We start from the raw sequence: 23,992 nt of genomic DNA on the forward strand, positions 1-23,992 counted from the left end.
CCCCAGGGCGGCTGGTAATAGAGCGTCCCTCGGGCGCTTGACTCCATTAAGTGTGAATCAGACAGCCTGGACAGGGCAAATTGATCTGCTGCGCAGCCGCCCCTCCAGATTGAGAGCGGCTCTTATCCATGCTGCCGGGGCCTCTGTGATCGGATTAGGGGCTCCTAATGGGCCAGGGCCCTGGTGCTGTCGCTGGGCTGGCAGTGGAGCTGTCAGGACGGGCGGAGGGGGCAGACGCCTGCCTGTAATCGAATCAGCGGCTGGCAGGGCCTCTCGCCTGGCTGGTCACGGGTGCCTGGGTGCGGGTGGCTGGACAACAGGCAGGCAGGCAGAGGGGAGGCGATGCCATGCAGGGCTAAACCAGCAGGGCTTGGTGTGGCCACGGGGAAGCTGCCCTCTGCTCCTGGGCTCCAGCTCTCAGAGACTCTCCTCCAGGCCTGGCAAGTCAGCTAGCCTGGCTGACCTGCCAGTCCCGCCTCAAGGTCATTGAGTTCTGCAGGGAAGGGGCTTCTTGCATCTTGGTCCTGGGCTACATTAGAGGCTACTGGATCAGGCCAATGGGGGGCCCTCTAGACCAGCATCCTGTTCTCACAGGGACCAACCAGATGCCCATTGTGCGAAAGAGCAACTCTCCCCTCCTGGGGTTTCCAGGCAGAGCAATAGGCATCCTGGCTGGTAGACATCCATCGCCCTCTCCCATTCAAAAGGGCCAGCAGGGAAGGCAGGCAAAAGCCCTTCTTTGCTCTGAGATTGTGGAGAGCTGCTGCCAGTCAGAGAAGTGAGCACTCACAGAATTGTAGGGTTGGGAGGGTCCCCCAACAGCCATCTAGTCCAGCCCCTTGCGCAGGCCGCCCTGAGGTCCGTGATAGGTAGCTCTGTTGGTGAGAGCGTGGTGCTGTTAACGCCAAAGTTGCAGGTTCGATCCTTGTAAGGGACAGCTGCATATTCCTGCATTGCAAGGGGTTGGACTAGATGACCCTCAGGGTCCCTTCCAGCTCTACAGGTCTATGATTCCATGGCATTTGTGTCCCCGCTGCTTCAAATGCATCCCCAACAGGTGTCTGTTCATCTGAAGGAGCAGCAGGCCGCCTCGCCCTCCCCCAGAGCCCAGCTTCTTTTTCTCTCTCTCATTTAGGAAAGATCTCCTCATGTTTAATTGACACCTCCCTCCCTGTGGCTCCAGGATTTCGTGTCCAAGCCGCACGACACAGGCCAACGCACCTCAGCTGCTTCTGAGATCCTTCCCCATCTCTCCAGGCGTCAGCGAACATCTCCGTCGCTCCTCGCCTGACAAACGCGGTTCCTTGAAGCCTCTCCGCAGACGATTTGTCTCACTCAGCTTCACAGGCGCCCGTCTCTTTCCCCCACTTGCTGCCAGGAGCCGGGAGGAAGCCCCGACTTCCACAGGCAGGCTTGCCCCCCCCCCTCTTAAAAATATATATTTTACAAATCATCGTCATTATTCCACCTGTTCCAAGGAGCTCAGGAGTGCGAGGTTCTCTCGCCCTTCCCGTTTTATCCCCACAACAGCCCTGCAAAGCAGTTCAGGTCAAGAGAAGGTGACTGTGTCTGGCCCAAGGTCATAGAAGGGTAGGATTAGAAGGGACGCCTGCGGGTCATCTAGTCTAACCCCCTGCAATGCAGGAATCGGAACCCACAGCCTTGGCCTTTTCCGCTGCAGCCTCACCTGTCTGGCTCATTATTATTTATTACATATTCATCTGAGGACCACAGGGCAGTTTACTGTATCCAGCAAACACTGCCCAACTGGGTGCTTGCCAGAAACCCTTGGTCCTCCCCAGAGGAGCTAGGGGCCTGGCACACTGCGGCCTCCATTTCCAAGGCCGCTTCCGTAATATTTTAGAGAGGAGGGCTTGTCTGCAGCTCCATCCGCCTCTTTTTCCGACTTGCACTCTGGCACGTGCTGGCTCTCCTTTCCCCACCCCCACCCCGGCCGCCCCCTCCTCCTCCCTGTTCTCTCCCAGTGCTGAACTGCCTTTTCAGGCGGGCCGGCCATCTCTGTGGCAGCCGCTTGCTTTGATCTCATGGTCTTCCCATCCAGCATATTAAAAGTTGCAATTAGCAGCATGTTCACGGATGAGCTTGCTCTGGAGGGAGGGAGAGGCTCCCCAGGAAAGCTGAAAGGTTATTCCAATAAGCGGCTACCCTTGCCGAGAGGAAGAACTTGCCAGGGGAGATGGGATGTAGGGGGATGTCTCCCATTTCCAAGGGGTGGGCCGGCTGGCCAGAAGGGTGCCGGCCCCAGGAGGAGAAGGAAGCTGTAATGCTTTTCTCTTGGGGGTGGTGGGACCCCCTTGCAAGCAGACACACCAAGTGTTGAGTAGCATCTTCTTGGTCACTGTGAGATAGGATGCTGGGCAAGATGGACCACTGGTCTGATCCACCAGGCTCTTACGTTGTGACTCAGTGGGCCAAGTGGAGGATAAGTCTTAGCGGAGACCCACAGGGGGCCCCATCCTTCACCCCACCCTCCGGGAAATGATGTAGCTCAGGGGCAAAGAGCACCTGCTTGGCATTCAGAAGGTCCCAGGTTCCATCCCTGCTGGCTTCTCCAGGTAGGGCTGGGAATGCAGACCCTCCCAGTGTCCCTATTTTCCAGGTACATCCCTGATTTAGAGAAGCCGTCCCAGTTTCTGATTTGATCCCAGAATGTCCCGCTTTCCCTTAGGATGTCTCTATTTTCATTGGATAAATGTTGGAGGGTATGGAGTTATCTGCCCCCTCAGCCGTCTGAAGGCAATCCTGTATAGGGAAGTTTTTTTTAATGTTTAATGTTTTATTATGTTTTTACATATGTTGGAAGCTGCCCAGAGTGGCTGGGGCAATGCAGTAAGATGTGTGGGGTATAAATAGTAAAATTATCATTATGGAATGGTACATCCCTATTTTCACCGGAGAAATGTTGGAGGGTATGGGAATGTTGCCCATCTGACACCTTGAACACCTGTTGCTGCCAGTCAGTGCTGACAATACTAAGCCGTCTGGTTTGGTATAGGACAGTTTTCTCTGCTCCTAGGAAACAGAATTCCTGGGTCCAACACAAACTTTCTGGCTTCCGAAATTTCCCCATGCGCTACCTACCTGCACCCCAGTCATATGGACTAGCTGCTTTAAAAACTCTGGCTGAACAGCAAAGCCCATGTGATGAGCTTGCAGAAATGCGAGCGAGTGGCAGACAGGGCCTTCTTGGGGGTGGCTGCTCCCAGCTTTTGGCACTCCCTCCCTAGATAGACCCGACTGGCTTCCTCCTTGCTGTCCTTCCTGCGGCAGATGAAAAGTGCTGATTCCAGAAAGGGGGTTTGGGGAACTGGCTGCTTGTTTGTTTTTTAAAGGAAAGGTCTCTGAATAGTGTGCTCTGCTGCCTTTTGCATTTTATCTGCAGTTTCATAGACCTGTTTTTACACCAAATTGATGCCTTTATCGTTTCAAATGAATTTTAGCTTTCTGTGCATTACCTGTTTTTAATTTTTGTGAGCTGCCTTGCATCCCCAGTTCTGGAGGAAAGGTGGGGTATAGATTATGGAATTGTAGAATTGTAGTGTAAGAAGGGACCCGAAAGGGCCATTTAGTCCAGCCCCCTGCAGTGCAGCAATAATAATAAACGATAATGAAAGGAGGGTGGGCTTGGGACAAGGACGTCTTGCAGCAGCAGCAAATGCTGCCCACTGGGCTTGCTGGCCAGCCTCCGCCTCCCGGCTGCCGTGTCTCTGGAGCGCCAGCCCTGCGAGGCCTCCTGGGTTCACGCCAGGCTTGTCACAAAGCGCCGGCTCTTCTGACGGTGTCTGGGCCTGATAAAAGGCCCTTGAAAGGGGCCGCACAAAGCCCAGCCACGCTTCAGAAGGGGAGACGTGGCCACAGATGTTGCTGGCAGGATAAATGCTATCAGGAGCCATCAGATGGCGAGTCGGCCCCCCTCCCCGCCCCCCACTTCCAAGGTTCAGCGCTGGCTGGCCCCTCCTCTGTCCCTGACAAGGCCTTTCAAAGGCTCCCGCAGCCACAGCACCTCTGGAGATGGAGGGGCACATGTCTCCTCCCTCCGCTTTTAATTAGCTGCGCCTGCCCTTTCTCTCTCTGCCAGGGCCAAACCCCCCCTCCCTCCCTGCCCAGCTCGCTTTCCATCACTTCTTAATTTCCTGGAAACTTTTGCTAGATGGACTTGAAGCAACAGCAGCAGCAACAGCTAGGCAGCTGCCCAGGAAGAGACAAGAGCCACAGGTTGGACCAGCCCCACAAGCAGAGGCTGGTCACTATGTGGGGGGCTGCTGTGTCCCCACCCCAAATAACAGGTTTAGGGTTGCTCAGTTTGCTTAGTTTTTACCACCCTGCACAGAGGGGCTATTTGATATCCTGGGTCCCTTAAGTGGCACAGAGTTAAACTGTGGAACTCCCTCCCACTGGATGGCTTTAAAAGAGGATTGGACAAATTCATGGAGAAGGAGGAGGGGCCTACCAAGGGCTACTAGCCAGGATGAGCTCTTGCTCTGCCTCCACAGTCAGAGGCAGGAAATTATTCTGAATCCCAGTTCCTGGAAACCCGGGGAGGGGAGGGGAGAGGGCTGGGCTAGATGGGTCTCTGGCCTGATCCAGCAGCCTCTGCTTAGGTTCTCAGGGTATAGAGAGGGTTGCAGCATTGGCAAAAGATTCCTGGTTCATCCCCACCACTCCTACCCCTGCTTTCTTCAATTAGGGCCAGGGAAAATATCCTATCTGAAAAGCCCCGGAGAGCCGCTGCCAGCCAGGGTTGACAGTACTGAGCTACATGGACCAATGGCCAGACTCAGTATGGCAGTTTCCAAGGTTCCCATTTAGAATCATAGAATTTTAGAGTTGGAAGGGACCCCCAAGGGTCATCCAGTCCAACCCCCTGCAATGCAGCAATCTCAACAAAAGCATCCATGACAGAGGGCCATCCAACCTTTGCTCAAAAATCTCCAAGGAAGGAGAGTCCACTACGTCTTGTGGGAAGCTGTTCCACTATCAAACAGCTCTTACTGTTGAGTCAGAATCTCTTTTCTTGGAGCTTGAAGCCATGAATTCGAGTCCTACATTCCATAGCAGGAGAAAACAGGCTGGCTTCATCTTCCTGTGACAGCCCTTGAGATATTTGGCTATCCTATCTCCTTTCAGTCTCCTCTTTTCCATGCTAAACATCCCCAGCTCCTTCATCATCAGGCTTGGCTTCTAGACCCTTGACCATTTAAGCCAGCCCTTTGTGCAGAAGCAGGAGGACTGGAATCTCAACTTGATTTTTAAGGGAAGAGCCGCGGCTCAGTGGCACAGAGCACCTGCTTGGCATGCAGAAGGTGCCAGGTCCAATCCCTGACAGCATCTCTGCCTAGGGCTGGGGGAGATTTCCCTGTCTGAAATCCCAGAGAGTCATTGCTGCCCGTCCGTGTAGACAACAGGGGTGGGTGAGACCCCGCTGCCTGAAACCCTAGGTGGGCCAGCGCTCTAAGGCAGGCTCCTATGTTCCTATTCAATTTAGCTTTTATTCAAATGCATGAGGACTAGCACCTTGCTTTGTTTTTAGGGAGAGGTTTTAGCTCACTGGCAGAGCCTTTGCTTTGCATGCACGGGCTCCCTGTTTCAGTCCCTAATAACATCTCCAGGTAACGTTGGGGGAAAGACCGAAACCTTGCAGAGGCGTTGCTGCCAGTCAATGTGGACAATACAGAGTTAGTGGTCTGACTCTGTATAAAGCAGCTTCTTATGCTCTGCACCAGCGGCGGCGGCTGCTGCTTCTGCTGTTGTTGTTGTTCCTAGAGAAGCCTCTTGAGGAGAGAAGGAAGGAGGAGGGAAGGAAATTTCTGCCCACGAATTGCTGCACTCCTAGGTGCCCAGAAGGCAACAGAGATCCTTTGAGACAGGAGATCCCCTGAGGCCAAGAGGCAGGTCTGAGCATCTTGCTCCTCCAAAGGGAGAGGTGCCTCCTGCCCCCCCCCCTTGCAAGACCCGTCTGGAAAAAAGCAGGAAGGGGAAGAGGCTCAGCCTATTTGAGTCCAGGCAAGGAGTCCTGGGCTGGAGTGTCCCCAGTGGCTCTGCTTGGAGGCTTCCAGCTTGCAGGGGGATCCACCAGCTCTTCAGCAGGGAGTCATTCCCGTTATCCGACTGTTCCTGCAGTTCCGCCTGCATCAGAATGGCCACTGGCTGCAGCAGGATCAGGCCAAATAGGACACATACACCCCAGCCCAGCCTCTGGTTCTCACAGTGGCCAAATGCCCCCAAGAATCTGGACCAGAGGTTTTTTCTGGCTTGGAGCTGATGGAAGTTGTAGTCTGAAACACGGCTGTGCTCCCAAGGGCTGATGGGAGTTGTAGTCTAAAAATATGGCTGCTGGCTGGAGTAGAAGGGATTTGTAGTACAAAATATCAGGAAGGCACCAGTTTGGCAAAGGCTACCACATGCCATGTAGCATCAGCCACCAAATCGTCTTGCATCAGGAACCAGTCCCAAGTTTCTCGGGGTGTGACTAAAGTCAGTTGCATTTCTGGCACTGGGTGGGAGTATAAGATCTGAGGCCTGTTTGTTCATTTATTGTTATTTTTATTTATCTCAAAAGATTTACCTCCCACATCTCTATTCAGAAAGCCTCCAAGGCAGTGTGCACATTTAATAAGAATGTAAAATGATTTTTTTTCTTTACAAAAATGTAATCCATAATACAGTTTCTTTAAAAATGACATACATAGCAAGTAAACAGAATAAGAAATGGAGCCCCCCGGTTCTCGCCTGCTCAGAAGTCATCCCTGCTGGGTGTTTGGTGAGGCTTTGTTACTCCTGGGTAGATGCACCAGAAGTCAAGCAGTCAAATGCCGGGTTATTTTCAAAGGCTTAAGATTTTTTAAAAATAAAAAGCCATTGCTCAGAGCCCAAGAGCCATTCAGTTTCACTCCAGGGGCTCTTCCTGGTGGAGAGTATTCCCCAAACGGGGCTACACCCAAAAAGGCCCTGCCCTGCTCACCGCCAGCCGAGTATTTCTGCAGAGCAGAGAGGTGACAGAGGAGACAAAGCCTCGATTGAGGGAGTTGGGGATGTTTAGCCTGGAGAAGAGGAGATTAAAGGTGACCACCTCAAGTCTCCTCTCACTACAGTGGTACCTTGGTTTTCAAACAGAATGCATTCTGGGAGGCTGTTTGAAAACCAAAGCACGACTTCCTATTGGCCGCAGGAGCATCCTGCAGCCAATTGGAAGCCGCGCTGGACGTTTGGCTTCCGAAAAAGTTCAAAAACCGGAACACTCCCTTCCGGGTTTCAATCGCTTTGGAGCCAATTTGTTCAGGTGCCAAGGTGTTCAGCTTCCAAGGTACGACTGTACCTCAAGATCTCTCACATGGAAGAGGGAGCATGCTTGTTTTCCGCTGCTCCAGAGGGGAGGACCTGAACCAAAGGATTTAATCTTCAAGAAACTAAACATTAGGAAGAACTTTCTGATGGTTTGACAGCAGAACGGACTCCCTCAGGATGTGCTGGTCTCCTTTTCCTTAGAGGTTTTTAAGCAGAGGTTGGGTGGCCACCTGTCAGGGGTATTTCAGCCATGATTTCTGCATTGCACGGGGGCTGGGCTGGATTTCCCCTTCCCTTCCCTAAAAGAAACCAAGATTCCAGTCCTCTTGGTTCTGAATGGAGGCCAATTTGCAGCGGGTCTTGCCCTGACAGCTGGCTCATCTGGCTCAGTACCGTCCACACTAAAGGAGAAGGGGCTCTGCAGGGTTTCGGAAGGGAGCCTTTCTCTCAGCGTCCCTGGGGGCATTCTGCATGCCAAGCATGTGCTCCACCCACTGAGCTGCAGACCCTTTCGAAAGAGCAGAGGTGGGGAGAGGAGGCAAGAGGTGGGGCAGGGCAGGGCTTTTTTCTGTCAGATGTAGCAGGAGAGCAGAGCCCTCAGAGGCAGATGCTCTCCACCCGGGGGCCAAGGCAGACCGCTGCCCCCTGCTATGAAGGCCCACATCCTCTCGGCTGCAGCCTCTGCCGGGGTGGGAGCAGGAGCGAGCGGATGAACCTGCCGGAAGAGCCATTACTCTCCTTCCGTGCACATTCCCCAATGGCTGCTTAGACAGCCAGGTGGATCGGTGCTAATTTGTTTTTGAGGAGCAGGCATCTGCTGGCTCTCATAAGAGCGCCTGGCCTTGTGGGGGCTGGGTTCCCAGGCAGCTTGAGGGGGCAAAGGAGGCTACTGGCTGACCCTGCCCCACCTGCCCCCAGCCAGCCGTCAGGAAAGATGTGATGGGGGGAGGCTCTGCTCCCTGCTCCCAACCCCCCCCCAGCCCCGCATAGATGCCTGTAAGATGCTTCCTCTTGCTGGCAGCGCTGGGGGCGGCTGGCTCCTTGCATTAGCTCCCTTTCAATGTCAGAGGCGGTTAAGGCCCTGGGTGTTTCTGCCTGCCCATGCCAGTGGCAGCCTGTTGCTGGCCCTTCCAAGAGAGGCACAGCAGCTCAGCAGGGAAGGACGCCTGCTTTGCATGCAGAAGGTCCCAGATTCAACCCCCAACGGCATCTCCAGCAAGGGCTGCAGGAGACAATGTTGTGCCTGGAAATCTGGAGTTCTGCTGCTGCCAGTCAGTGTGGACAGTACTAGGTGGGCCAAGGTTTTGGCAAGGTAGAACTTCTTGGCGTGTGCATTTTTATCAAAGGCTGCAGGCAACCCTGTGCAACCCTACTGTCTGCGCACAAGCCATAGGTCTAAAGCACATGGTTTCTCCAAAGGACCCCAAGAACCACAGTCTGTTATGGGGGCTGCTGCTCAGAGAGGGGTAAATGATAGGGGCATGGACATCCTGTGAAGCTGACATCCCTGTTCAGGGAAGTTTTTAATGTGTGACATTTTAATGTATTTTTAATCTTTGTTGGAAGCCTCCCAGAGTGGCTGGAGAAACCCAGCCAGATGGGTGGGGTACAAATAATAAATTTATTATTAGTAGTAGTAGTAGTAGTAGTAGTACTGGAAGATTCAGGAGAGATAAAAGGAAGGACGTATTAATGCAGCACAGTGTTAAACTATGGAACTCCCTCCCACAGGAGGCAGGGATGGCCACTAAAGTGGATGGCTTTGAAAGAGGCTTAGATGAATTTATGGAGGGGGGTGGGCTACTGATGCTCTGCCTCCACAGTTGGATCTGAATCCCAGTTGCTGGAAACCACATGAGGGCAGAGATGCTCTTGTGCTCAGATCTTGTTTGGAGGTTTCCCACTGGGGCATCTGCTGGTATCATAGAGTTGGAAGGGACCTTGAGGGTCATCCAGTCCAACCCCCTGCAGTGCAGGAAAATGCAGCTGTCCCTTATGGGGATTAAACCCGCAACCTTGGCGTTATCAGCATCCCACTCTAACCAACTGCTCTATCAGCCGCTGTGAGACTAGGATGCTGGACCAGATGGGCCCCTGGCCTCATCCCGCAGGCTCGCCTTATATTCTTATGAAGCTGCATGCTTGCCTTAAATGCACCACAGTCCTTCCACGTGCAGAGCAGGGCCGGGCTACCTGTCCATCGACCTTTCCGACTGTCGCAAAGGTCCCAGGCCGGCCGACAGGAGGCCAGGGTGGGCCAGGAGCTGCGGGAATGGAGTCGAGGCTCCTCCTCTGACTCGCCCAGTGTCCCCTTCCTGGCGCCCCGATGTCCCCGAGCGGAGCAAGGAGGGAGATGGTCTCCTGCGGAAGCGCCTCTCCTTGGTAACTTCATCCTTGAGATTGAAAGAATGCGGTTGGCGGGGGGGGGGGGGAGAGAGCTGGTGGCGAGGAAAGAAAGCCCTGGGAAGAAATCGCCCCAGCCAACTGACAGGCCCTCCCATTCCCCCCCCCCCGGAAGGCCAAGCCCGGAGTGGAGGCTAATCCGTCCACCGGCGTTCATTTGTCTGGGTCCAAGGAAGGGCCCCGAGGGGAGGTCCTGGGCCAGGCAAGAGGAAGCTTGAGTTTCAGCCTGCACTATTGATTTTCCCCATTATTACAGTATGGGATTTATGGCTGGCTTTAAAACTGCAATAAGTGGCAAGCTGAAGCGGGTGGGGGCGGGAGGAGCCTCAGGACGACCTTGGGAAGACGGCGCCCCCTCCCTGTCCTTCTCCCCACACCAACTCTCCTTGCTTCCTCCCAGCGGGGTTGGACACAGGATGAGGCCCCCGCGCGCTCCAGGTCCCTCGCCACTGGCAAGGGGGAGCTTTGGCATTCGGCAAGAGAGAGGGTCCCCTTCTTCACCCACCCAGAGTCCTGAGGCAGCCCGGAGCGCATTTGTGGGGCGTCTGTGGCTGCCAACCAGAATGGCCCCGTTCTCCATCGGTGGAGGCAGTGAGGTCCTGCTTGCCGGGTTTTCGTTTTGGGCACCTGGCCACTGGAAGAGCAGGATCCTGAGCTAGATGGGCCACTGGCCTGATCCTGCAGGCTCTTCTGAGGGTCTTATGTCTGTCTCCTGGTCTTGCTCAAAGCACTGCCTGCCTGGAGCTGGTGTGGCATGTTGTTGTTTAGTTGTTTAGTCCTGTCCGCCTCTTCGTGACCCCCTGGACCAGAGCACGCCAGGCACTCCTGTCTTCCACTGCCTCCCGCAGTTTGGTCAAACTCATGCTGGTAGCTTCGAGAACACTGTCCAACCATCTCGTCCTCCGTCGTCCCCTTCTCCTTGTGCCCTCCATCTTTCCCAACATCAGGGTATTTTCCAGGGAGTCTTCTCTTATCATGAGGTGGCCAAAGTATTGGAGCCTCAGCTTCAGGTTCTGTCCTTCCAGTGAGCACTCAGGGCTGATTTCCTTCAGAATGGAGAGGTTTGGTCTTCTTGCTGTCCATGGGACTCTCAAGAGTCTCCTCCAGCACCAGAATTCAAAAGCATCCATTCTTCGGCAATCAGCCTTCTTTATGGTCCAGCTCTCACTTCCATACATCACTACTGGGAAAACCATAGCTTTAACTATACGGACCTTTGTCGGCAAGGTGATGTCTCTGCTTTTTAAGATGCTGACATATGTGGCATAGGGGCTTATTATTATTTAATTATTATTTATACCCCGCCCATCTGGCTGAGTTTCCCCAGCTTATAGACCTCAAGCCAGGAAGGGTCCCACGTTCAAACCTTGCCGCCCAACACCGAATCACAAAACAGCCACATGCCCAGCCTCAGCACCCCCTGTCTGTGCTATTGAAGGTGGGGGGGGGCTAATCCTGTCAGCCTAAGAATTGCTTTCCACCTCGACTGCCTTTCTCTGAAGCAACACACCTTCTGGAAAGAGCAGCGCCCATAACTGGGCATGGATGTTGCAGGTGTGCAGAGTGGGGCTTGGGTGCCTCAAAATTCGGGAGCATGTATCAATCTCTTCTTAATATAATTATTTATTTAATAAAATGTACACACTGCTTGATTATTAAAAAACAAAAACAACCTCAAAGCTATTTACCAAAAAGATTTTAAAAAACAAAATTACCAGTAAAAAGAATTAACCACAATAATTTAAGACCTTTGAAAAGTTTACCATAGACAAAAAACAGATCAAAACTTGCATCAGCTTTCCAGACAGGCTTGTCTAAACAAGAGTTGTTTTTTAAGGAGGAGCCAAAAAGAATGCAGAAAGGCACCTTATTATTCACTTCATGTTTATGCCACTTTATATTTTTAAGGGAAAAAATCTCAAAGCGGTTTACAATGCATTAAAACATCCAAGTATACATTCAAGGCAACATAATTAACAGGAAACTAAAATATCATCTTAAAGATTTCAAAATAAAATGTTGCAAAGGAGGTCAACTACAGAATGCACATTTAACACAGCAAAGTTAACCAAAAAAAATCAAATTAAAACATTACCAAAGGAAGTCAAGTATAAAATGTGCATTTAAAGCAGCATACTTAGCAAGAGAATGAAATATTCTCAATCAGCAGGGAGTTCCATAGTGTAGGGGCTGCCACACTAATTGATCAAGTTCTTACAGATGTGGAAGAGGCGTCTTGTGGCTTCTGCCAATCAAAGTGGACAAATGGTCACGTGTGGGACAAAGCGATCCTGCAAGCAAGCTGGTCCCAAGTTGTTAAGAGCTCTCTATACTAATAGTAACTCCTTGGACTTGAGCTGGTAGTGAAGCCGCAACCAGTGAGGATCTCTGAGCCCAGGTGCTGATAAGGCCTCATCCTGTCTGCTCTCGTGCTGCACGTCCACACCAACGGCAGCCCCCAGGATCAACCTCTGACTTTTGCGCGTCCAGAACGTGGCCTACGGTACAAAGGTTAAGGGTCACCTCCATGGCTGCTCCCTCCCTTGTCTCTGGCATGGTGCTCCTGGAATGGGGTGAAAGGGGCTCCCCGCCCCTCCGACCCATTTTCCTGCCCTCACAGGCAAACCCAGAACAGCCTTTCTCCTGGACAGGGAATCCCTGGATTCCAAGGCTATTCAGACTCAGTTGGGCAAAAGGGGGGTTCCCCCCCCCCACCGCCATTAAATAGTCCTGATGTTTCCCCCGGGACAAACAAGGCAAGTAGGTTGGTGGCCCCAGAGCCCACCCCTTCTGCCTTTAAGGTCATAATTGCCATTAAAGCCACAGCTTGCCTAACCAAATTATGCAAAGACAAAATTATCTCCCGTGATTTTTATGTTCCAGAAACTGCCGGGGCGATTACTGGGGGATTGGAAGCAGCTGTCACTCTATCAGAAACTATAATTCCAAACAGCTGGGATCTGTCAGTTATTTATGACGCCGCTTTGCGAGGCGAGAGGGAAGGAGGGAGGAGGGCGCATAGGCTCCACATCTTCAGGCCACACGGAGACCCCGGACTCTGGCAGGCAGATTCCAGGCAGCTGGCGGGGGGTCCTCCTTCCCCAATCAGGCAGCAGGAGAAGCTTGGGGCCAATGCAGAGATACCCCTACTAGGATCCCCCAAACAGAAGGCTGGCACATTAGGGAAACAGGTGAGTAAGAAGCACGCAGAAAGCGGCCAGAGGAGAGTTTCCTTCTCGTAACACTAGAACAACGGGGCATCCAATGAAACTGCATGTGGGAAGATTCAGGAGAGACCAAAGGAAGGACTTGTTCACACGGGGCAGTGTTCATCTGTGGAACTCACACCTGCAGGAAGTAGTGATAGCCACCAACCTAGATGGCTTTAAAAGAGGTTGGGACAAATTCGTGGAGGAGGATAGCACTATCTGTGGCTGCTACCCATGAGGGCTCTGCTCCACCGCCACCACAGGAGGAGAGAATAATACTAATAATAATAATAATAATAATAATAATAATACAGTAATAATAATAATAATAAATTTATTATTTATACCCCGCCTGTCTGGCTGGGTTTCCCCAGCCACTCTGGGCAGCTTCCAACAAAAGATTAAAAATACATTAAAACATCAGTCATTAAAAACTTCCCTAAACAGGGCTGTTTTCAGATGTCTTCTAAACATCAGATACCGTATTTTTTGCTCTTTAAGACTCACTTTTTCCCTCCTAAAAAGTAAGGGGAAATGTGTGTGCGTCTTATGGAGCGAATGCAGGCTGCGCAGCTATCCCAGAAGCCAGAACAGCAAGAGGGATTGCTGCTTTCACTGTGCAGCGATCCCTCTTGCTGTTCTGGCTTCTGAGATTCAGAATTTTTCTTCTTCTTGTTTTCCTCCTCCAAAAACTAGGTGCGTCTTGTGGTCTGATGCGTCTTATAGAGTGAAAAATACGGTAGTTGTTTACTTCTTTGATATCTGAGGGGAGGGCGTTCCGCAGGGCAGGTGCCACCACCAAGAAGGCCCTCTGCCTGGTTCCCTGTAACCTTGCTTCTCGCAGGGAGGGAACCGCCAGAAGGCCCTCAGAGCTGGACCTCAGCATCCGGGATGGATGATGGGGGTGGAGATGCTCCTTCTGGTCTTCAGGCCGAGACTGTTTAGGGCCTTAAAGATCAGCACCAACACTTTGAAATGTGCTCAGAAATGTACTGGGAGCCAATGTAGGTCTTTCAAGACCGGTGTTATGTGGTCTTGGCAGCCGCTCCCAGTCCCCAGTCTAGCTGTCGCATTCTGGATTAGTTGTAGTTTCTGGGTCACCTTCAAAGGTAGCCCCACGTAGAGTGCATTGCAGTAGTCCAAGTGGGAGATAACCAGAGCATGCACCACTCTGGCGAGATAGTCTGCGGACAGGGAGGGTCTTGTGCTCACGTCTTGCTTGTAGGTTTCCCAAAATGTGCACCTGGTTGGCCGCTGTGAGAGCAGCCAGCTGGGCTGGATGAGCCCCTTTGGCCTAATCCAGCAGGCTCTTCTTCGGTTCTTCCCAGACCACCCATCCATCAGCTGAAATCTGTACAGATTTCACCTTGAGAGAACGTAAGAATTGTCCCGCATCTCGATCAGAGCCAAGTGGCCGGTCTGGTCCCACGGGGGCCCCAGAGGGAAGCCCACAAGCTGGCAGGGCCTGAGCGCAGCACTCTCCCCTCCTGCGGATCCCAGCAATGGGTATTCAGAGGCCTCCAGCCGACCTCCTCTTTGCTGCCACCGGAGAGAGATTCCCTCCTGGGACTAAGGGGAGGTAGAAGGCTTCTTTCGTGAAAACATGGGCTGCCAGCAGCTCTTAGAACCACTTGTACGAAAAACAGGATGTGTGAGCGAGTTTGTGGTGATACATTCACAAAGAGACTGACTAATCAGGGACATTTATTTATTTATTTATTTATTTATTTATTTACTTATTTATTTATTCATTTATTTATTTTTGATTGATTGGTTGATTGATTGATTGCATCTGCATCCCACCTTTCCCCCCAAGGAGCTCCAGGCAGTATGCATGGCTCTCCCCCTTTCCCACAACAACCCTGTGAGGTAGGTTAGGCTGAGAGAGGCAGGGGCTGGCCCAATATCACAACCTAAGAGCTCGATGGCCGAGTGGGGATTAATTGACGGGAAGGGTTTTCCCAAAGCCAATTAAACCTGATTGATTAATTGAGTCGACACCGCAGGCCCACTTACTCTGACTCCTCCCGCTAAGGAAAACGAGGGTGCCGATGGGCAGAGAGCGATGCTGAGCTTATGTCCCACCCAGGCAGGTCTGGGGAAGACCCCAGCCGTAGACCCTGCAGAGAGGAGGGGCGGGGGGGGAAGCATTGCTGCCAGCCAGTGCTGACAACACTGAGCTCAATGATGCCTACTAAGGCAGCTTTTGGAGTCTGTCCTGGGGCAGAGAGGCCCACCTGGCTGACTGGAGGCTGCACTAGCCCCCCAGCTGCCCCATGGGCGCCTTTGCCACTCTCTCTCAACCCCCCTGTTGTGCTGGAGCTCTGCCCAGCCCAAAGTGGCCAGGAGCTGCAAACTCTCTGCTGAGCTGTAAACAAGGCAGAGGCGGTTGCTGCTGCTGCTGCCTGGCCTCTGCAGGGACTGCCCCATGGAGACCATCCCTAGAGCTGGGCCAGGTGCTTTTGAGGAGGGAGGGAGGGAGGAGCTGCATCTCCAAGGCCTGTGCCCAGCATCACGCACGGGGAGAGCATAATCAGAAGAGGCTGTTGGATCAGGCCAAAGGGCCTCTGTCCAGTCCAGCCTCCTGTTCTCACAGTAGCCTCAACAGGAAGTCCACAAGCAGGACTTGAGGGCAACAGCATTCTCCCATGACCTGCCATCTGGAGGTAGACTGTTCCTGGGCATGGAGGTTCTGCTATCACAATAGACCTGCTGCATCAGCCCAGTGGCCTGTCTAGTCCAGCGTCCTGTCCTCACAGTGGCCAAACAGGTGCTCACTGTGGTTTCCAGCAGCTCAACTGGTATTCAGAACCAGTAGCTGCCCCTGTGAGGGGAAGGTAGCACCAGCCCTGTGATGCAGGCCGCCAAGCACCCCTATCTGCTCACAAGGTGGGCTTTCCTCCTCCTCCTCAGGTGGCTCATGAACTGCCCTGGCATGCTGCAGCTGGTTAAGGAGAAGGAGACCCCATTCCCTGTGCATGCATGCATGCATATGCACCCTACATCTGGGACTGCTGCTTTGGCCCATCTGCAAACCCCTCATCTCCCAGATGTGCCTTCCCAGGGCCCTGAAAAGGAACCTTCTGCTTCTGCATCTGCTCCTCCCGGCCAGGCTGGCACCCCAGGAAGGAGAGAGAGCAAGGGAAGGGGGGTCCTCCTCCCCCCCCCACTGAGCACATCCCTGTAGTAGAGTCTCCTAACGAGGGAGAGTCCTAACGAGGGAGGCGGCGCTCCTGGCTGTCCAGAGCCAGAGATAAATGATTTCAAGCATCCATTAAGCAATGCCTAATTAGTGCCCAATTAGAAGAGTCACGTGGGGTGCAATTCGGACAGGCTTGGGAGGCAGACCTGAGTGAGGAGGGGAAGCTGGGGGGGGGGAGAGGGAGAGCAGGGTGCTGGGGGGAGACACTGCTCTCCGGGGGCAGGAAAAAAGGAGAGAGGAATTGTGCCTGGGGAGGAGGGGCAGCGGCAACACTGGCTCAAACCCCACAGAACCCAGAGACTGGCAGGGCAGTGTGGCATCTCTAGAATCTGCAGCCCTGTGCATGTGTTCCTGGGAGAGAGGAGAGACTGAGGAGAATCCAGCCCCTGCTTGGCATGCAGAAGGCCCCAGTGCCCATCCCCCCAGGCGCCTCCCATTTAAAAGGGTCAGGAGGCAGGTTAAAAGGCTCCCCTCCTCTGCCTGATGGGGAGACAAAGAGAGCTCTCTGCATCTGAAGGAAGGGCCCCAGCCCAGAAGCCGAGAACACGTGCTTCACATGCAGAAGGTGCCAGGCCCAAACCCCAGCAGCTTCCTGTTTCCCTCCTGAAAGCAGCCCTTCATTCAGAACCACAAGTCCCGAGTCCTAGTTTACTTTTAAGGAAAGGGCCCTAAACCAGTGCCAGAACAGCTGCTTGGCATGCAGAATGTGTCCCAGGCCACAAGGGCAGCCTCCACTGGCAGGTGGCAGGCAAGGCCTCTTCCTCTTTACTGGAGCCCCTGCCAGCCAGAGGAGACAATACTGGCCTAGCTGAACAAGCAGTTTGACGTGCTATGAGGCGGGCAAGGACCACTGCTCAGTTCCAAGAACAGCTGCTTGGCATGCAGAAGGCCCCCTGGTTCAATTGCTGGCATCTCTAGGTCGGGCTGGGGAAGATGCTGCCAGTCAGTGCAGGTATTCCTGAGCCAGAGGGACTTCTGAGACAGTTTCGCTGGTTCAAGAGCAATTTCACCCCGTGTCTCGGTCTCCTCCTCCTCTGCAGTTTCTTGTCTTAGGTGCCAGAGATTCTGCAGGGACAGAGGCTGCTGCTCATTGCCAGGATACCTGGGTCCCCCAGAGTCCTCCTCCGATGGCCAACTCTCAATTATCACCAAGCACAGAGAAACAAGTAACGAAGGAGGAGTTGGCGTCTCAAAGATCTCAGCTTGCTTACCTGCTTAAAAAAAACATTTCAAGGTGGCAATCTTCTAGCCCTCATGGTGGCAGGGAAAACAAAAGTACAGGGAAGCCAGGAGAAGAAGGAGGAGGCTTGTTTCTGGCCACAGAAGAATAAATTATGTAAAATGATAAGCACATCAATGCGCATCGCGGCGGCCTACTTTGCATAACTTGCTCTGGATTTTCGGCTTCTCCTTGGCAGGGAATGTGGGTTTTTTAAAAGCGCGGCTTCGCTGTCTGTGCAGCCCTGGGCTGGGGGGGGGGGAGGCAGAGGCGGAGGGAACCGCGCAGGGATCTTGGGTGCAGAAGGAAGACACACACACACACACACACACACACACACCCAGCCGGAGGAGAGGAAGAGGCCTGTGTCTTCGGGGGGGGGGGGGCGGGCAGGCGGGGCGGTGTGCGCGCCTGACTTGCCTCTCCAAGATTGTGTTACAGCTCCACGCAGAGCAGGCCTGAAGGGCTGGGAGCAGGCGCTCTCACACCAGCGAGTGCATCGCTTTCTGTGCCTGCTTGCACCAGAGCCGGGAATGCCTGATGCGGAAGGACAAGCTGCCTGCCTGCCTCTGCTCTCTGGGCTCCGGGCGGAAAAAGAGGGCCTGCCCTCCTCCGTGAGAGGGAAACTGTGGCCTGGGACGGGCACTAGCTCCCTGGAGAACAGGAAGAAGCTGGCATGCTTTTCAAGGGTGCTGTTGGCCACTGCAAGCATGTATCTTCCTGAAAGACTGTGCGGTGTAGTGGTTAGTGTCAGATGAGGGCCTGCCTCTCAGCCTGACCTACCTCTCAGGGTTGTTGCGAGATTGAATGAGGAGGGGGAGAACCCCTCTTGTGCTTTCAGTAAGAAGAGGCTGCTGGGTTAGTCCCATGGCCCATCCGGTCCAGGCTCCTGTTCACACAGTGGCCAACCAGGTGTCCATTATGAGAAACCCCCAATCAGGATTCGAACTCTCCCCTCCTGTGGCCACGGGCATTCAGAAGGGCCGCTGCCTCTGACTTGTGCAGGCAGGGTTGAGTCATCAGGGCTAGGAACCATCAGTCGCCCTGCTCTCCCTCACGAATGCGTCCAATATCCTTTGAAAGGGTTGATTACAAGCTACAAGAATTGGTTGAAATGGTGCAGTTAACAAATATCCTGAAAGGCAATTCAAAACAAAAAATTATGGAAAACATATGTTCAAAAATACAGTAAAGGTTCGCTATCTATGCTATCATTTGATTGACATTGGAGTGAAACTGAGTTGAGAAATAAGACTAAGAGCACATATTGATATAGGAATGTATTAGATAATATGTAAAGAAATATACAATAATAAGATTACATTCCTTTGTAAAAAGGAAATATACAACAGGAAAGACAGGAAGTCTAGTGTGTTGGTATGTATATGATTTGGGGGGGATTTGTTTTTGTTTTTTCTCTTTGTTCTTTCTTTTTTGTTTCATTTTCTTTCTAGGTATATAAAATTTGTATATAATTTTTGTATACATGTTGGAAATTACAGTATATTATTGTAAGTCCTGTAATGTAATATGACAACGTTTACCGATGTAACGTAATAATGTTAACAAATAAATAAAATGCAAATTCAAAAAGATAAAAATAAATAAAGACATTTGGGTCGGTGGGCATCACTGCCTGCTGTGGGATGGAGTTCCACAGTTTAACTCTGTGCTGAGAGTTACGGAAAAGCCCAGGACATCCCACCCCACCCCACCCCCCTCTCTCTCTCTCTCTCTCTCTCTCTCACACACACACACACACACACACACACACACACACACAGACTTTTCAGCCTCTCAGTTTTCTGGGAGGCTTCACCTGGCTGTCTTTAAGTAGATATATATATATATATATATATATATATATATATATATATATATGCGCGCACCACAAAATTTTAAAAACCCAAATGGCAATTAGGAGTGCTCTGGAGCATCTTGAGCAGTCGGATGCTATGGCAACCCTGGTGCCACTTGGCAAAGGGCAGGGCATTAATATTTCAGAGCATAAATAATGAATGGCGGCAGGAGGGGGGCTGCTCTGGCCTTGATCCCGTTTCTCTGGCAATATTCGGGAATGCAATGCCCAAGAGGCCACTTGGAAAGAGGAGCTGTGGCTTGTGGGCACCCGTGGCTGGGCAGGCTGGCCACGGGGCAGGGGGTGCCACAGAAGGGGGGAGGGGGGCTGGGCACGAAGCCAGGCTGGCAGGGGTGCTTCTTGCGTGGTGCCAGCCCTGCCACTCAGCCCAAACATGTAAATTAACACCAGAACTTCCCTCCAGGATCAGGCCCGTGGCCCATCTAGTCCAGCATCCTGTTCTCACAGAGGCCAAGCAAATACCCGAAAGCAGGATTTGAGCCTGAGAGCAAGTCTTGGCCCTGCTGGGGTTTCCAGGAACTGGAACGCAGAAGCACAGTTGCCTCTGACCATGGGGAAAGAAAGACCTGGCCAGGAGCCCTCCACAAAGACTTCTCCTCTATGGATTTGTCTGATCCTCTTTTAAAGCCATCTCTATTGGTGACCATCCCTGCCTACTGTGGGAGGGAGTTCCACAGTCACACTGCGTGAAGGAGGACTTCCTTCCACATGTCCTGAGTCTTCAGCTTCACTGCATGTGAATGAACCCCCCAAAACTGCCATTTACCCCTCGCAGATCTACAACTCCCAGCACCCATAACAAACTGCAGTTCCTAGGATGGGCGGGGGGGGGGGCGGGAGAGCCATGTGCTTTCAATTGTATTGTTTGCAGGCAGACAGAAGAGTTTCACAGGGCTGCAGGCTTAGTAAAGCATACACATACAGAGAAAGGCCTGCCTTGCCAAAACCTTGGCCCACTTAGTATTGTCCACACTGACTGGCAGCGGCTTTCCAGATTTTCAGGCACAAGTTTGCCCCTCCCAGCACACACACACACACACACACACACACACACACCCCGGAGATGCTGTTGAGGGGTTGAATCTGGGACCTTCCGCATGCCAAGCAGGGGCTCTGGCCCTTTAGTAGCTCAGTGGGGCACAGCCCACGGCCAGAGCTGACCGTAGAGGTTCTCCTTCTCTGCCTGGATATGCACTGCAAGCAGGTGGGGCCTTGGAAGATGGTGGACTCTCCTTCCTTGGTGATTTTTAAGCAGAGGTTGAATGGCCCTCTGTCATGGATGCTGAGATTCCTGCATTGCAGGGGTTGGGCTAGATGACCCTTAGGTTCCCTCCCGACTGCAGTTCTGTGTCTCTGATTGCAGAGTCCACCCTGTTGATGTCTCTCCTCCTCTCTCTCCTCTTGCAGGGAGCTGCCTGGAGCTCTCCCTGCTGCTTCTGCTGGCTCTGGAGCTCCCCTCTTCGGGCGGCTGCCCCACAGACTGCGTCTGCTACCCGTCCCCCATGACCGTCAGCTGCCAGTCCCACAACTTCCTCGCCATCCCGGAGGGCATCCCCGAGGACAGCGAGAGGGTCTTCCTGCAGAACAACCAGATCTCCCTGCTGCTGCGCGGCCACTTCAGCCCCTCGCTGGTCACCCTCTGGCTCTACTCCAACAACGTCACCTTCGTGGACCCAAACGCCTTCCGCGGCTTCTCCCACCTGGAGGAGCTGGACCTGGGCGACAACCCCAACCTGCAGGAGCTGTCGGCCAAGACCTTCCAGGGCCTCAGCCGCCTGCACGCCCTGCACCTCTACAAGTGCGGCCTCAGCTCCCTGCCCAGTGGCATCTTCTCCGGTCTCCACAACCTGCAGTACCTCTACCTGCAGGACAACCGGCTGGGCTACCTGCACGATGACCTCTTCGTCGACCTTGTCAACCTCAGCCACCTCTTCCTGCACGGCAACCGGCTCTGGAGCCTCCACCAGAACACCTTCCGGGGGCTGGTCAACCTGGACCGGCTGCTCCTCCACCAGAACCAGCTGCAGAGCATCCACCGGGGAGCCTTCCACGACCTGCGGCGACTCACCTTGCTCTTCCTCTTCAACAACAGCCTCTCCGAGCTGCCGGGGGAGGCCCTGGCCCACCTGGAGGCCTTGGAGTACCTGCGCCTCAACAGCAACCCCTGGCACTGCGGCTGCCGTGCCCAGTCGCTCTGGGAGTGGCTGCGCCGCTTCCGGGGCTCCAGCTCCAGCGCCGTCTGCGAGTTCCCAGAGAAGCTGCGCGGCCTGGACTTGAAGGAGCTGACGGCGGACAGCTTCCGGGGCTGCGCGGCCTCCGAGTCGCTGCACCACCAGGTGAACGGGGTGCGCTTCCCGCCGTCGGCTGACAGGGCGCCCCCCGGAGACCACCCACCGCTCCACTCCTCCACGGAGAAGGGCAAAGGGCGGCCAGGGGAGCAGCGCCCGGGGCAGCAGCAGCGCCCCGGCTACCGGAAGCCCGGCAAGAACTGCACCAAGAGCCGTAACCGCACCACCAAGCCGGCCGGGCCCTGGAAGGAGAGCGAGGGGGCGGACTACGAACACAAGTCCCCCGGCCTGGGCCTGCTGCCCAAGCCAAAGGGGAAGTGCCATCGGACATCTCTGCAGCCCCCCAGCGGGGTCCAGCAGGCAGCAGGGGGTGGGGTGCACGGGACTGGGGCCAGGGCCAGGGCTGTGGGGGCCCTGCAGGCTGCCCTGCTGGCCGGGGTGCTGGCCTTGGCGGTGATCATCCGCTGACCGCGGAGGAGCCACGCTGAGCCGCCACTGGTCTCTGGAGCCCCAGCGCTGTGACTCCGACTCCTCCCCCTTTTTCCTGCCTGGGGGTTTGGCAGCAGCAAGGTAGGCCCCCTCCTGGGCCTTCTCCAAGGCCCCCCGCCCATGGCCGGCAATGGGGGATTGTAGGTGCGGACCGTGCAGGGCGGGCGAGCGGGCAGGCAGGCACTTCCTTCGCGCCCGCAGGATGGAATTACAAGCAATATCCCACACGCTCGCCACCGATGGCCCCAACAGAGCACCCACGGGAAGGAACTCCCCACCCCCGCCCCCGCCCCACCCTCCTCTCCTGAACCCAGGGCCCAGGAGCAAATCCTCGGTTAGCAACTACTGGACAACTGCTTTGCTCCCTGAGAAATCCTGCTGAATTGCGAGAAAGAGGGAGGCGCATATACCCCACCCTGCCAGGATTACAAAAATGGAGTCGCCGCAGCTCCTGTCAGGACCACACCAACTAAGCCGATGTGATCCCTGCATTGCAATGGGTCGGACTAGATGACCCTTGGTATCCAACTCTGCAGTTCTGTGATTCTGGGACAGAGGGCTAGCCTGGACCATGGGGCACCCCACCCCACACTGCCTGCGAGGCCCCCTTTCCGCTCCCCTTCTGCTCCAGGCCAAAGCAGGCAGGGAGCTTCTTGGAGGACAGATATCCAAGTTGCTGGATGGCTCAGGATCCTTCCCCTCCTGGGCAGGGCTGGGCAGCCACCAACAAGACCAAAGGAAAGGCCAGCCAGCAGCCGAGAGGTGGGAACTCTGAACAAACTTTCCAAGCAAAGGGGCAATTCTCTTCCCCGCCCTTTTCTTTTTTGTAATGTCTGTGTTCACATATAAAAATTTAAAAAACCCAATGCACAAGTTTTCCCTCGGCCTTCAAGCTCCCTCGAGATTCATGTCCCATGACAATGCTTATAAACTGAATTGAGGAGACTGCGCACAGGAGAAAAGGAACCAGGACCGATCCCACCCCGACCTGTGGAACTGAGGACTATGGCTGGGTCTGCAGGCGGGAGGGCTTTGGGTGGGCAGCTGGGAGAGACACCTCCCCGGAGTGGACAAGGCTTGGGGGGAGAGGGATGGGGGAGAGTTGGGGTGAGGGCAAGGGGGGGCCCACCAGGGACCAATTTACGTAGAAACGTAGCACTACTGAAATGTAGTTTTGTGGATCTGTATGCAATATGAAAGGGAGAGAGAGAGAGAGAGAGAGAGAGAGAGAGAGAGAGAGAGAGATGGGAGCCAGGAACATCCCGATTGCTTGCAAGTGAAATGCTCCAATTGCCAGGGAGGGAGGGGGTCTAGTTTTGGGTGTGTGTGTCCAGAATCAGTCAGTATAGCCCACACCCCAGGAGCTGGGGAGAGGGAGAGGAGGAGGAGGAGGAGGAGGACTGCAGCATGTCCTCAACAGTGTTAGCCCCAGGTCCAAGGGTCTTGCTGGCATCCTTGGAGAGGACCCTCCTGGCAGCTCTTAGGGAAGGGGCCGGGATCTGGGGCAGGGAGGCAAGGCAGAGAACAAACACCACGTTTGGGACCATTTGCCCATGGCTTTTTTTAAAGAGTAAAATGAAAACAGCCATTTTTTAAGGGGATAAGGCAGGGTCAGGGGATGGCCAAGCAGTGCTTGAGCGACAGAGAGGGTGGGGTGGGGTGGGGTGGGGGTCCTGCCTCTTAACCCTTTTGGCTGCCACCCTCTCTCTTCCTCCCTCCCTCCCTGGCTCCTGTTCTTAGCAGCCTAGCAGGCAGGGCACCCAGGCCTTGTTGGGAAGGGTGCCCAGGGAGGGGGGTGGGAGCTGGTGGGAGTTGATTCGTGCCCCTTCCCCTTTCCAGCTGTGACCCCACTGTGCACAGGGCCCACAGGGGTCCCCCTCCCCAAGCCCCCGGCCAGGATCGTGGCCACGTTCTGTTGTTCTAAGTTGGGCCACTACCGGGGAGGCCCTGCCCTGGCTGTGCAGGGAGGGGGGAATAAAGGAAAACGTCTGAAAACCA

The 23,992-nt window shown here is 54.1% G+C and overlaps 1 protein-coding gene across 1 annotated transcript in view; it reads left to right on the plus strand.

The window, feature by feature from the left end:
* RTN4RL1 (reticulon 4 receptor like 1) overlaps window positions 1–23,992 on the plus strand; it is a 63,198-nt gene extending 39,206 nt beyond the window's left edge. The window contains exon 2 of the mRNA XM_079955753.1: window positions 20,625–23,992. Within this exon, the coding sequence (XP_079811879.1) occupies window positions 20,625–21,973 (1,349 nt within the window). The 3' untranslated portion in view covers window positions 21,974–23,992. The remainder of the gene's footprint in view (window positions 1–20,624) is intronic.

The sequence above is a fragment of the Podarcis cretensis genome (assembly GCF_951804945.1).
Source record: "Podarcis cretensis genome assembly, chromosome: 15".
Lineage (NCBI taxonomy): Eukaryota > Metazoa > Chordata > Lepidosauria > Squamata > Lacertidae > Podarcis > Podarcis cretensis.